General features: G+C 40.8%; 1 protein-coding gene and 1 pseudogene across 1 annotated transcript in view; one reads left to right on the top strand and one right to left on the bottom strand.

Moving 5' to 3' along the window:
* The first annotated feature begins 1,180 nt into the window (after nucleotides 1-1,180).
* Nucleotides 1,181-13,252, top strand: part of DNAI3 (dynein axonemal intermediate chain 3) — a 62,487-nt gene continuing 50,415 nt past the window's right edge. Inside the window, exons 1-6 of the mRNA XM_088022948.1 lie at nucleotides 1,181-1,262; nucleotides 1,670-1,708; nucleotides 8,087-8,266; nucleotides 8,847-8,953; nucleotides 9,518-9,667; nucleotides 11,001-11,200. Coding sequence (XP_087879074.1) covers nucleotides 1,181-1,262; nucleotides 1,670-1,708; nucleotides 8,087-8,266; nucleotides 8,847-8,953; nucleotides 9,518-9,667; nucleotides 11,001-11,200 — 758 coding nt within the window. The remainder of the gene's footprint in view (nucleotides 1,263-1,669; nucleotides 1,709-8,086; nucleotides 8,267-8,846; nucleotides 8,954-9,517; nucleotides 9,668-11,000; nucleotides 11,201-13,252) is intronic.
* On the bottom strand, nucleotides 3,809-3,921 carry LOC114208535 (U6 spliceosomal RNA; annotated as a pseudogene).

Below are 13,252 nucleotides of genomic sequence, written 5' to 3'. Positions count from 1 at the left end.
CCAGATTTAGTAATCAAGGGATGAAGCATAAAATGAAAGTCAGGATATTCTGACTGTGAACTATGAAATAATTTTCAATCTATATTGGGTTATTAAAATGAGGCAACCAGGGGCACCTGGGTGGCACAATTGTTTGAGCATCTGACTCTTGGTTTCGGCTCAGGTCGTGATCTCAGGGTGGTGAGATCAAGCCCCACATCAGGCTCTACACTCAGTGCAGAGTCTGCTTGAGATTCTGTCTCTCCCTCTCCCTCTGCCCCTACCCTCGTGCTTTCTCTCTCTCAAATAAATAAATCGTTTTAAAAAAATGAGGCGACCAGTCTGTCATGACTGAGTTGAGGACGATACTTTATTTCATTAAATCATCGCAACCATCTTGTGAGATAGGTTTGATTATTATCGTCCCCTTTAAACATGAATAAACTGAGACTCCGAAGGTATGTAATTTGCCAAGCATCACTCAGCTGGTAAAAGGCAGAGTCTATTTTTCAACCTTGCTGCTCAGATGCCTGAAATCACACTCCTAACCCTCTAACAAGATGAGACAGGGGTGACCATGGAGATGACAAGGACTCGATGTGATAACAAATGACCTCAGCCAAAACTGATGAACAGTTCCACAGAAAACTTCTGGAGGCACTCTGACAGCACAAATAAGGACACAGTGGTTACATGTACACATGTACATGGACACAAGTACTATGTAAATTATGTTAACTTTAAAAAATTATGTACATATATGCATGTTCTGGGCCTGTGCCTGCCTGTGGACATCCAGCCTGTCTTTGTTGCTGGGGCAGCTGCTGGGGAGCTGGGCATGGGGCAGCAGACAGCAACTCCCTGGGATGGGAACAGCCCCAAGAGGCTGGGGATCCAGTGTCCTCTGTCCTGCTTCCACGGCAGACCCTATGGCTGAAACTTCGAAGGGTTGGCAGGTGGCTTCTGTGTGCTTCAGCTGAAAGGCTCCACCAAAATGGTAAGATCTTATCAGTAAGATTGTTGTTGTGATAAACCTTTGGTCACAGAACACCCATTCTATGAAGACACATGTCGCCGTAACCAAAGGCAAGGCTTAGAAAACATATTCTTATGTTTTGCTAAATGATAATGCTTATTATTTGAACCTGTAACACAGAATTTACTAATGACATTCTCTCTTTATGCAGCCTAAGTCAGAACCATGGCTCCAAAATCTCAAAAACAAAAGAGCTCAGCTGGCCGAAAAAAACCAAAATGGGGCAAAACCAAACAAACGTTACCTGGTAGGACTGTTTTCTCATTAATGGGATTTTTATGGATCTAGTATTTGTATATATATTAGCCACCAAAATGGCTGTGGTTTAATGTATCAAATAATGAAATAGTTTTGCCATCATAAAGTCAACCACAAATGGAATTTAAAGTATGGAGATTTATTATTTTTTATTCATTTCATTATAATACCTGTTAAATGTCATATAATGAATGCCATAGCAAATGTATCACTAAGAGATAATTCTGTGAAAAAAGATAATTATTTAAATTCCATTTAATCATGCATAAAATAGTTTAAATCTTCATTGTATATTTGTTTATGTTTTGTGCTTTGAGGCTGGTAAAAGACTGTAATAAACTGTAATGTTTATTTGATTCAAAAATGTAAATGTGACATCATTTTATTGTATTCTAGATAGGGAAGAAACAGAACCTATAAATATGGAGAGAATGGGTAAGTGGAAATATAATTTAGAATTTATGACCCCAGTTTTATAATATTTTAATATGCAATGAGCAAACAAAAATACAAATTGAAGTGATTGATCAAGATGTACATGGGCTAAAATTACATTATATCATTTAGAATATAAAGTGAAAAATTTTGAAAAAAGAATAAAAAGAGTGGAAGAGAGAATTTCAAACTGAGAAATAGACTTGAACCAAGCAGTCTCTCACAAATCTAACAGGGTATGGTTATGGAAGAGATTAGAAAGTGTCGTTAGTCTGCAAGTTATTACTTTCATTAGAATAATATTTTTAAGACTCTGGCTTGTGAGCAATATTTATCTGTACCTCATGGTAAGATTCAAGTATTTCAAGTAAAGAGGCTAATTTTTAAGCAAATAAACTAGAACTTAGACAACCAAGTTAATATTTCTCCTACTTTTAGAGGCTAAATACTCTTATGCCAATAGGATCTTTTGTTTTGGTTGTTGTTGAAACTTTCCTCTTAGATTGGACTTAGGTGATGCCCTTCATGTTTAGAGACAGAGAGGAAACAGTGAGGGTTGGGGAGGAGGAAGATCTAAAAGCCTTGTAGGCTGTTGTAAGGGCTCTGACTTTGAGTCATCTAGGATGGAGGTGACTCACGAGGTATTTAAGCAGAGGAGTGATGGGATCTGACTTGTTTTGAAAGTGTCACCCTGGCTACCTAGCTGAGAACTTCAGGGACAGAAGCAGAGACCAGAGAGAAAGCTACTGCAGGAACCTAGGAAAGAGAAGGTGGTGGCTTGGTCCAGGGTGGTAGAGGGATAGTGGAGATGGCAGGGGGATGTCAGCTGACAGTAAATGGCACCAGAACAGGGCACACTGCCCACCAAATACTTTATTGAATTAATGAATATACCACTCAAAAACCTGAAAGTCCTCTTTCACACCTATCTCCCTTTAACACCTCCCCATCCCCACTGAAACCATTCCACCTCCAAAATATATCCCATCCACTTCACCTTATGTCCACATCCGCAACCTTAGTCCAGACCTCCACACCTCTCATCTGGGTTAGTTCCTTAGCCCCCAACTGGTATCACTGCTTCCACTCACTCTCCTTCAATCTATTCTGCACACCACCTGGTCATGTGTCTTTCCTGCTTAAACTCTCTCATGGCTTTACTTTGCCATTATACCAGTCCTGGTTCTGCCTTCCTTTCTTTATCTCTCTCTGTCTCTGTCTCTCTCCTCTCCCCCCCGGCCCCCCCACCCCAACCTAGAGCTCACCAGCCTTGCTTAACACAGAGCACATCAAAGTTATTCCTGCCTCAGGGTCTTTGCTCTTGCTACTCCTGATACCTGGATAGAGCTTCCCCCAGATCTTTATGTATCTATCTCTTTTTCAACATTCAGATCTAGACTCCAGTCCCACCTCTGCAAGAGGACTTCCTTAACCTCTCCTTCACCTAGTACCATTTTACTGCCTTCATAGCACTTACCCTAATTCTGAAATTAAAGTACAGTCAATTCTTGTTTTTCTTGGAAGTTCTATACAGTTGCTGCAAACACTGACTTAGCAAATACTGAGCTATTTTTCCTAGGGTAAATACAGAGTTAGGTTCCTTTGAGCCTCTGGTCACATTTTCATTAGCCAATCAATACATAAACTTGTTTTATGTGTGTTTCTGTTTAAAGACACCTTATTTGATATATATTGTTGATTCATTAACATTGAACTCATGGCCAACGGCACTATAACTCATGTCTAAACGATGCTTTTCTAAGACCCATATTTTCTCCATAAGGCGCATCCCAGCCTTCTTGCATTTAGGAATGCTAGACAGCACTTCAGCACTATGCTTAGGGACCATTTTAACTGGCAAAATCACCAACGGAAAAAGTACAAAAATGTGAAAAATGTGGCACTAAATAGTGGGAAGGACACTCGTTTACGGTTTGAGGGCTGATACAAGATGGAGAGCATCACCTTGTTTGACCTCAGCTGGGAACGTACACATTGGGCACTTAAGACTTTTTGCCACTGTAAGCATGGCCACTGATGGTGGTAAAAGCACCGTGACTACTGATGTTGGGGTTACACATTTTTGTTTTGTTTTGTTTTTTAAATATGGAATGCTTCACAAGTCTGTGTGTCACCCTTGCACGGGGGCGGGGGGCATGCTAATCTTCTCTGTATCATCCCAATCTTCGTATATGTGCTGCCAAAGTGAGCACAGGGTTACAAATAAGTTTTAGCAAGTGAATCTGCAAATACAAAATCCATGAATATTGAAGATTGTATTTATTTCTTTATGCATTTATAATCTACTTTCACACATACCTGGCTGGCCGTTGTGCCCACTCACTCTCACTCACACACATGCACATGCACACGTGTACTCCCTGGGAACAGAAACTCCCTTGTACACCACTGTACTCCAATGCCTAGAAGAGATCTGGACACATAATAAGCACTCAGCAAATATTTGTTGATTGATTTGTTGAATAAATGAATGAAAAAATGGCTTTCCCTATTCTTCTCGTCTAAGAGACCACCGCCACTCCCACTCTCCTTAGTTCTAAGTTCTACCTTTCACCCTGTTTTCTCCAAATAGCACTTGTGATGATTTGTACTTCTGTACTTCTGAGTGTATTTGTCTGTTTAATGTCTGTCTCCCCCTCTAGATAATCTAACCCTAGTACCAACACCATGATTTTACATAGTAGCTGCTCAATAAATATGTCTTGACTAAATGAGTTGACTGGCAAGAAAATCCATGAACCTGAGAATGGGGCCTGATGGAGATATTTCTGCAGAAAGTAAATGGGATGAAAAATAGATGTCTATTTATTTAAGGAGAAAAAAACCCCAAAACCTCAGTATGTTGTAGTGAGACTTGAAAGTAGGTGTTGATTTACCTTATACTAGAACATCTCTCCTTTACCGCCCAGACCTTCCAGGGCAACATTAGGACCCCTCTGACTTCCTTGCTGTGGGGTCTTGACATTGTCAATTGTCACTCAGGGCTTGTGGCTCATGCCCCAGGGAACTGGGATTCCCTTTCCTTCCAAGAACCAAGGGAATGACAAACTAACTAAAAAACTGTTGCCTAAGGGTCTAAAGGGCAATGTCTAGAGGTTTCTAGAAAATAGATGTAATTTTTACACTTAGCTAACATATATGGAGCAACACCTTTGTGCCAGGCATGCTCCTCTCATCAGTTTATCTCTGTGAACTAGGCATTATTATGGCCATGACATAGATGGAGATGCTGTGACTCCCAAAATTAAATAATTTACCCAAATTCTAAGTCATGCTTTAATACAGGTTAGAGTATCCATGGTGTATTAATTGACTATTGCTGCAAATTACCACAAACTTCGTGGCTTAAAACACTTAAAAATTAAATGGCTTATTATCTTGCAATTTGGGAAACCAGGAGTCTGACATTATTTTCACTGGGTCAAAGTCAAGGTATTAACAGGGCTGGTTCCTTCTGGAGGCTTTGAGGGGAGGGTCCACCTCCTTACCTTTTCAGCTAAAGGCTCTCTGCGTTCATGGACTCTTGGCACTTTCCTCTATTTTCAAGGCCAGCAGTGTAGTATTTTCTAATCTTTCTCTCTTTGACCTCTGCCACTTTGTCACATCTCCTTCCTTGACTTCGGCCCTCCTGCCTTCCTCTTACAAGGACCATTGTGGTTACCTTGGGCCCTGCTCAGGGGCCCAATGATCTCCCCATCTCAGCTTCCCTAACTTTGTCACATCTGCAAGTCTCTTTTATCATATAAGGTAATTTATTCACAGGTTTCAGGGATTAGGACATGGACACGTTCAGGGGGACTCTATTCTGTTTATCACGAGTGATTAGTAGCACAGGCTTGGGAATTAGACCTCGCTCAATTCATAATTAATGACACTTAATGACACTTAATGACAGTGTGGTCACAAATGACTTCACCTCTCTGAGCCTCTGCTTCCTCGTCTGAAAAACAAGGTTGCGAGACTACCTTATGAGATTATTGCAGGTTAAGTTAGTTAGTACACACACACTTCCTTACGTGGAGCCATCACAAAGACGGTTCACGCTAACTGTTGTTACTATTTTTAAAAGATATTATAAAGACATAGACCAATGAGTGAGAATGAAGAATCCCAAAGTAGGCTGACATATATATGGTCAATGGATTTTCAAAAAAGCGCAAAGGCAGTTCAGTGGAGAAAGGACAGTCTTTTCAACAAATGATGCTGGAACAATTTTATATCTATATGCAAAAAAAAAAAAGAATTTCAATCTATACTTCACATCATATACAGCAATTAACTCAAAATGATCATAAACCTTAATATAAAACCAACTATTATAAAACTTCTGGAAGAAAACATAGGAAAAAATCTTTTTGACCTTGGATTAGGCAAAGATTTCCTAGATACAATACCCAAAGTCATAAATCTTAAGAAATCTTTGCCTAATTGATCTTTTCTTTTATGGAATACCAGTCAGAAATGTAAAGGAATGAACCATTTGTTACATGCAACAACATGAATGAATCTCAAAATAATTATGCTGAGTAAAAGAAGACAAACAGAAAGAATACAAACTGTGTAATTGCATTTATAAATAGTCCATAAAAGGTGAACTAAGCTATAGTAATAGAAAGCAGATCAGTGGTTGCTTAGAGGTGCGGGAGGGGTTCAGGGAGGAGGGGACAGGAGGAAACTTTGGGGGATTATGGGTGTGTTCTTTAACTCAATTGTGGTCATGGCTTCATGGGTATATGCATATATTTTTAAATTGTACACTTTAAATATATACAGTTTATTGTTTGCCAATTATATCTCAATAAAACTGCTTTTAAAAAGGAAATAGCAACCAAAATGTAAAAAAAAAAATGGTACAGGGCGCCTGGGTGGCTCAGTTGGTTAAGCAACTGCCTTCGGCTCAGGTCATGATCCTGGAGTCCCGGGATCGAGTCCCACATCGGGCTCCCTGCTCGGCGGGGAGTCTGCTTCTCCCTCTGACCCTCTTCCCTCTCATGCTCTCTATCTCTCATTCTCTCTCTCTAATAAATAAATAAAATCTTTAAAAAAAAATGGTACAGATGAAATACATAAGAGTTATTTAAATTAGCTCTGTTTCAAAATGCAGGGCAATCAGGGCACCTGGGTGGCTCAGTTGGTTAAACGTCTGCCTTAGGCTCAGGTCATGATCCCGGAGTCCTGGGATCGAGCCCTGCATCATCATCGGGCTCCCTGCTCCACGGGGAGCCTGCTTCTCCCTCTCCCTCTGCCTGCCGCTTCCCCTGCTAGTGCTTGCGCTTTCTCGCTCTCTCTCTCTGTCAAATAAATAAATAAAATCTTCTAAAAAATTATTTTTAAAAATGCAGGGCGATTGATGTATATTGAGGGCTCTGGTCTGTAGGGCACGGGACTCTTCCTTGTACACACAGTAAGATTGTGAGGAGTGAGTTATGTAGATCTTGAGTCTGTCTGTGGCTCCTGCTCTATCAGCTACTAGGTCAGTAACTGCCATTGACTGCATCCTGTGGAGTGTAATCTGTCACCTCCTGACCACGTGTGAGGAAGGAGCAGGACCCTCTCCTGTGCTCTGCTATGTCCACACATTAGAGAGAAAGTATAGCATGGTAGTGCAGACACCTTAGTCTGGATCTCAGCTCCCCCATTTCCAACTCCCAAGGAGAGAAAAATGGCAGTTTGTCCCTAATTTATGAACAACTTGTATTCCAAATGTTTATTATGCCAACTGACTGCAATTTGGAATATATTTCTACATATACTCAGCGTTATGGGTATGGTCATTAACCCTGCCCTCAAATTACCTGAATAATTGTGTCATAGAGCCACTAGGGTGGGGGGGGTAAATATTTCTGTAGGAAAATAAGCCCCAAATTCCACTCTGAGAGGCCACATGCACTTCTCCACTTGCTAGCACATCTGCTGAGCAGTAAGAGAAAAGATGTCAGGACGTCTAGGCGTACCGGGTCTGGAGAAGAAGAGAGGGGACTCCGGGACCTTGGGAGGGAGAGTTGGGGGAGGAAGTTTTGGGAGTAGATGCAGAGCTGAGACTGGGACTGTGGAAGTTGGTGGTGATAAAAACGGTAAGAAAATGAGAAGACAGCTTGAGATAGAGGAAATAGAGCACACTCTTAATAGAGGCTCTCTCTTGAGAGGTAGTATTATAGATAATTGTCATTTTCTTCCTTTTATCTTTTTCTGACATTTTCTGTAATGGATATACTTACTTAGAAAATAAGAACAATGATTTTTAAAGCCTTTTAAAATTTTAACTAAGACAATTATTTAAAGCAAACAATTGCCTCTTTCCTCTTAATATTTTAAGTGGTTTTATTTAATGTCCAAATTCTACTTTGCCTTCCCCAGGTCATCCAGAAATTTATCCTTTAGTATTAACTACCCAGACCCAGGAAATATTTAACTGCCGAATAGATGAAGATATCACAGATGAACAACCTTATAAACTTATCAAAAAAGAAGATATTTTTGCAGACTTTCAGAACAGAGCTGCAGTATCTGATTTCTATCCAGTCAAAAAAGTTATCCAGATAAGTATAACATCCCTCTTTATTTTCTAGTCCTGCCTCAAGAGGTTTCGGGTACATGATAACAAAAGGCAGAGAGATTGTTGAGTTCAAATCTGTGGCATTCCCCCCGCCCCAGTTACGTTGGACAAATGCTAGCTTGCCCACACCTCCTTTGGAATCCTGCTTGATAATCCTCTGTAAGAAGTCACCTATCAGTGACTGATTCTTACTTCACACCCAGAAAAGCTTATCCTTGCCCACTTTCAATTAGAATAGGAATCTACTCTTATTTTCCCATAATCCTTTAATTTTTTAATTCATAAATTTGGTCTGATTTGTCTCCAAACATGCTACTGAGCGCCAACACTAAATAAAAGGAATGCTTCTTTTTTTCCTGTTAGAAATAAAATTGTGTAGTAAATTTCCCTAGACCTACTGAGTTTTAAGAGCTTTGTTAATAGAATAATTTTACAATCTGGGATTATGAGCCATAGATTAGCACTATGGTGGTTATCTTTTATGATTGATTAGAAAAATGTCAATTTTGTATCTGAATAAAGTGAATGAAAACTGACCTTCTCTTTTGATTATATTCCTATAGGAATATCCTGGAGATGAGCTTCTGGTTGTTTATGACAAAGACTTCAAATATGAAGTTAACTTTTATCTTATTGGAACTGAAGAGGGCAAAGAAAACTATTTAAACGTAAGCAGATGCCAAGTTCTTGCATTTTGTTGATTGTCGGAGGGAAGGAATACCACTGGGGGAGACCTATACCTGGTTTGGATTATTTGTGTTCAGTTCTCTTTCCCTGGGACCTAGACCACGTTCTAGCACTTAGAGTAGGTAAGAGATGAGCTAAATCAAACACCTCAGAGTAACAGATACTCTACTTTTTTGCCTTTTATTGTCCCACTGAGAGTAGAAACAATAAATTGGGACTAGTATTGCTCTTGGCCACTCTTTGTCCCACACTCCTGGGTCTCCTCTTGCCACCTCCATGACTTTGGGTAAGTTACTGAACCACTTGTCTGCAAAATGGTGGCACCAATAGTATCTATTTCCGGGGCTGTTGTAAAAATTAAATGGGCTTTTTTTTTTTTTTCCTTTTGCTTAGTTTCCTTCTCCTAATTGAAAAACATGAACCAAGAATAAAGAAAATAGGAAGTGCTTAATTTATACAAACATAAAGTTTATGGCAAAATATTCACATGCAGCTATAACTTACTTTTGGTCATATATTTTAGAGTGCTATTTATTTTACTCTAGTCCCCAGAAGTACCAGAAGAACAGGAAGAATATAAAGAGCATATTCCAGAAGATATATACATTTATAAGCCACCTATCTCTAAACCATGGGTTTCTTTGGGCAGTGAAAAAGAAATTGCGGAAGAATCGGTTAAGGAATCTACAAAGCAGGTCAGAGGCTTGGATATGATCTTCAGTGTGCTTACCTCTCTATATTGCTGAACGACACTGATTCCTGAGGGATCTGTAAGGTTTGCTATGTTTGCCAATGGGGATGTGGTATTTCCTTTGATAGAAGAATGGTCGTTGTTTGGGGTATTTGGGTATTAAGGGTAGAACTGTATTCCCCAAAAGAGATATGTTGAAGTCCCAATACCCAGTACCTCAGAAGGTGACCCTATTAGGAAATGGGTGTCACTAATCCAATATGACTGGTGTCCTTATAAAAAGATGGCCATGCAAAGACACACAGACATAGGGAGAACACCATGTGAAGAAGGAAGCAGAAATAGGAGTGATGGATCTACAAGCCAGGGAACAGCAAGGATTGCTGGCTGTCACCAGAAGCTAGGAGAGAGGCAAGGAACGGATTCTCCCTGAGAGCCCTTAAAAGGAACAAAACCTTCAACACCTTGATCTCGGACTTCATTCCTGTTGTTTTAAGCCACCCAGGCTGTGACCGTTGGTTACAGCAGCCAGAGGAAACTGACACAGTGGCATTCCAAGAGCAGCCCCTGAGAAGATTTGTATGTGAGTGATTTATTATGAAAGTGCACCATAGAAGAAAAGGAAAAGCAGCAGGACAGGGACATAGCAGAAGTCCTACAAGGATGCAATCTCAGGCAAAAGGCCAGTAGAGAAAAGGCTTTAGCTTGAACCCCTAGGGGAACTCTGGAGTGTAAATGACACCTGCGTTGTCCCAAAGAGAAGCAAAGGAGATGGGCTTACACATGTCTCCCACCAGTCCAACACGGGTGAGTGCCAGTCACTTCCTATTCTTTTTACCTTTGTACCAAAGTGCTCCCAGGTAGCCAGAGCAGTGCTCTGCAGAAGAGCGGTAGGGGGTGGCCCTGAAAATGGAAAGCACACAGAGCTAGAGGTATAGTATAGTAAAGTATAGAAAGAGATTTGAGGGCCACCTGGGTGGCTCAGTTGATTAAGCACCTGCCTTTGGCTCAGGTCATGATCTCAGGGTCCTGGGAGGAGAGCCCCACATCTGGCTCCCTGCTCAGCGGGGAGGCTGTGTCTCCCTCTGCCTCTGCTTGTGCTCTCTCTCAAATAAATCTTTGAAAGAAGGAAGGAAGGAAGGAAAGAGAGAGAGAGAGAGAGAGAGAGTGAGAGAAAGAAAGAAAGAAAGAAAGAAAGAAAGAAAGAAAGAAAGAAAAGAAAAGAAAAGAAAGAAAAAGATTTGAGAGGATCTGAGCAGAGCACCAGTACTGTCTACCAAACATCCACATTTCCATGAACTTGATTCTGTTACTTTTCCTGCTCACATGTGTTACAGATTACATATATGATTTCTCGAAAACGAAGTGAGTTTGGAGCGCCAATTAAGTTCAGTGACCAAAATGCTTCCAATGTAAAAGATGCCTATATTGAATGTATAGCCTACCCAGATAGACATTTTGCCCTTAAGCAACTTGAGAAAGATGTTGGCATGCAAGTAGTCCCCAAAGTCAAGGACACAAGCACTCAAACAAGATGGTAAGTATGCGGTGGGGTTATATATTTTCAAAGGCAATTACAGCAAAATCTAGCAACATCCATGCTTATTTTGAAAGATCTTTATAATAAATAGAAATGGATTGACAATGACGACATAGATCTTCACAGAGCAATTCAGGCAGATCTAATTATACTCAACAATACCTTTTAAAATCTCAATGGGAAAATAAATAAACATAAATAAATAAAAGCTCAACAGGAGAAAGAGAGACAAGTCTGTAAGAGTGTAGACACTATGAAATAGGACAATACTGATGCCGTCAATAAGCACACTCCTGCTTTCAGAGCAGGGGCCCTGTGGTCTCTCACCTTTGCCTCGTAACCACTCTATCCCACCACCCAAGTGATCGCTCTCCCACATCAAAGCAGATTGCCTAAATCTCCTCCAGAGCCCTGAGGATGGCACGAGATCCTCCTTCTTCCATGACAAGGCATTGTCTGCCACTCCAGCCTTGGCACCCTGGTCTGAAACAAGCTCTTGTGCTCCAGCCCCATGGGGTGCTTCCAGCTTCCAGAATGTCCGCTTTTCCACGTCTTCCTGCCTCTGCCTATGCTGCTCCTCTTACATTAGCCTACAGTTGGGCCACATCATCTAACACAAACCTGCTTTATAATAAAGGGTTGAATATCTCATGTAATTTATTAAATACTGAAAGTGAAAAACAGGATGGTTGTGTGGGTACAGAATGATTGTCGGTGAATGGATTGTTCACCCTCATGATCGTGTGGCTGCCTAGGAGCTCTGGCCCCCTGCCACTGCCCAGCATCATGAGAGAAGATCGTACCGCAGATCACTAGCCCAGGACAATTCCAAATCCAAAATTCAAAGTACAGTTTCTACTGAATGCATATTGCTTTCACTCCATCCTGAACTAAAAAAAAATCACAAGTGGAAGCATCATCAGTTGGGGGCCATCTATAAAAGCAATAACCCGCATTGCTATCTACCCCCTTACTCTATTTCTCTTCATGTTATTATCATCATTTGATATGTGTTTGTCATTGTCATTCTTCTCTCACCTCTGAGTCCACCCTGCCTTAAAATTTAAGCTCCATGACACAGGAACTTCGTCTATTTTATTTCCACATCCTCAACTCCTAGGATATTTCCTGACACACATTTATGAAATGGAGGAAGGAAGGGGGAAGAGATGGATGGAGTTAAAGAAGAATGTGCAGAACAGATGACTGACTTGATTTCACAGTGTCAGGAGAGGGCTATGAAATATGCAGTGTCCAGGAGAATCAGGAATCAGCAGTGTGGAGTGAAATATAAAACATGCTTTTCAAATCTATGTAAACCAACAAGTCAGAAACCATAAAAATGCAGTGATAAAGTCAGGGCACATACACATCAATCAATACCAGGGGTCGGAATAAGAAATGGGTCAGAAACATGGGAGGCAGATGAATAGACAGGCCAGAATTAAAGAAGGTAAAAAAGAAAGACAGGATCAGTAGTCAAGTCTGGACAGAGAATCAGGACACCAGAGATCCACAAATACCAAGAAGAAGCTGAGACAGGAGGGAGAGAGGTGAGACATTAGTACCAAAGACACTTAAACTTTGAGACAAATTTCTAAGCCAAGCCAGCCAGAGACTTTTCCTATGATCCTGCCAGGGTGCAGAAAAGTGATGAGAACGAGTCAGCCAGGGTAGACTCGAGAGGTAGACTCAGAAAAGGACAGGGAACTTCCAACAACAGGGACCCAAACCAGAGGACTCTAGGTTTAGTAGCTTCTCAATGAATGCTGACTCATACCAAGAGACAGTTGTATCTATACAGATGGAGTGAAAAGATGAGAAGTAAGTGAGGGTCTTGACCCATGAGATGAAACAAAATAGATGAATCAAAAGGTTCAAATCTAGGATGCTGGGAGAATGGTAAGGTACTCCTTATCAACATCAGGAGATCAGGAAGGGTAGCTAGTCTGGGGTGGAGAGGCTGAGAGATACAATTGTGGTGGAAGTTAAAAAAAAAAAAAATCAAAGGTGAGGTTCAAAGAGGACTGACAATGAAAGCAAATGTTC

Source organism: Eumetopias jubatus, unplaced genomic scaffold, assembly GCF_037043125.1.
Source record: "Eumetopias jubatus isolate StellerSeaLion01/CBP00866 unplaced genomic scaffold, mEumJub1_p1.0 scaffold_4, whole genome shotgun sequence".
In the NCBI taxonomy this organism is placed as follows: Eukaryota; Metazoa; Chordata; class Mammalia; order Carnivora; family Otariidae; genus Eumetopias; species Eumetopias jubatus.
Note: the sequence above shows the minus strand (reverse complement) of the source record. Positions and strands in the feature narration are given on the sequence as shown.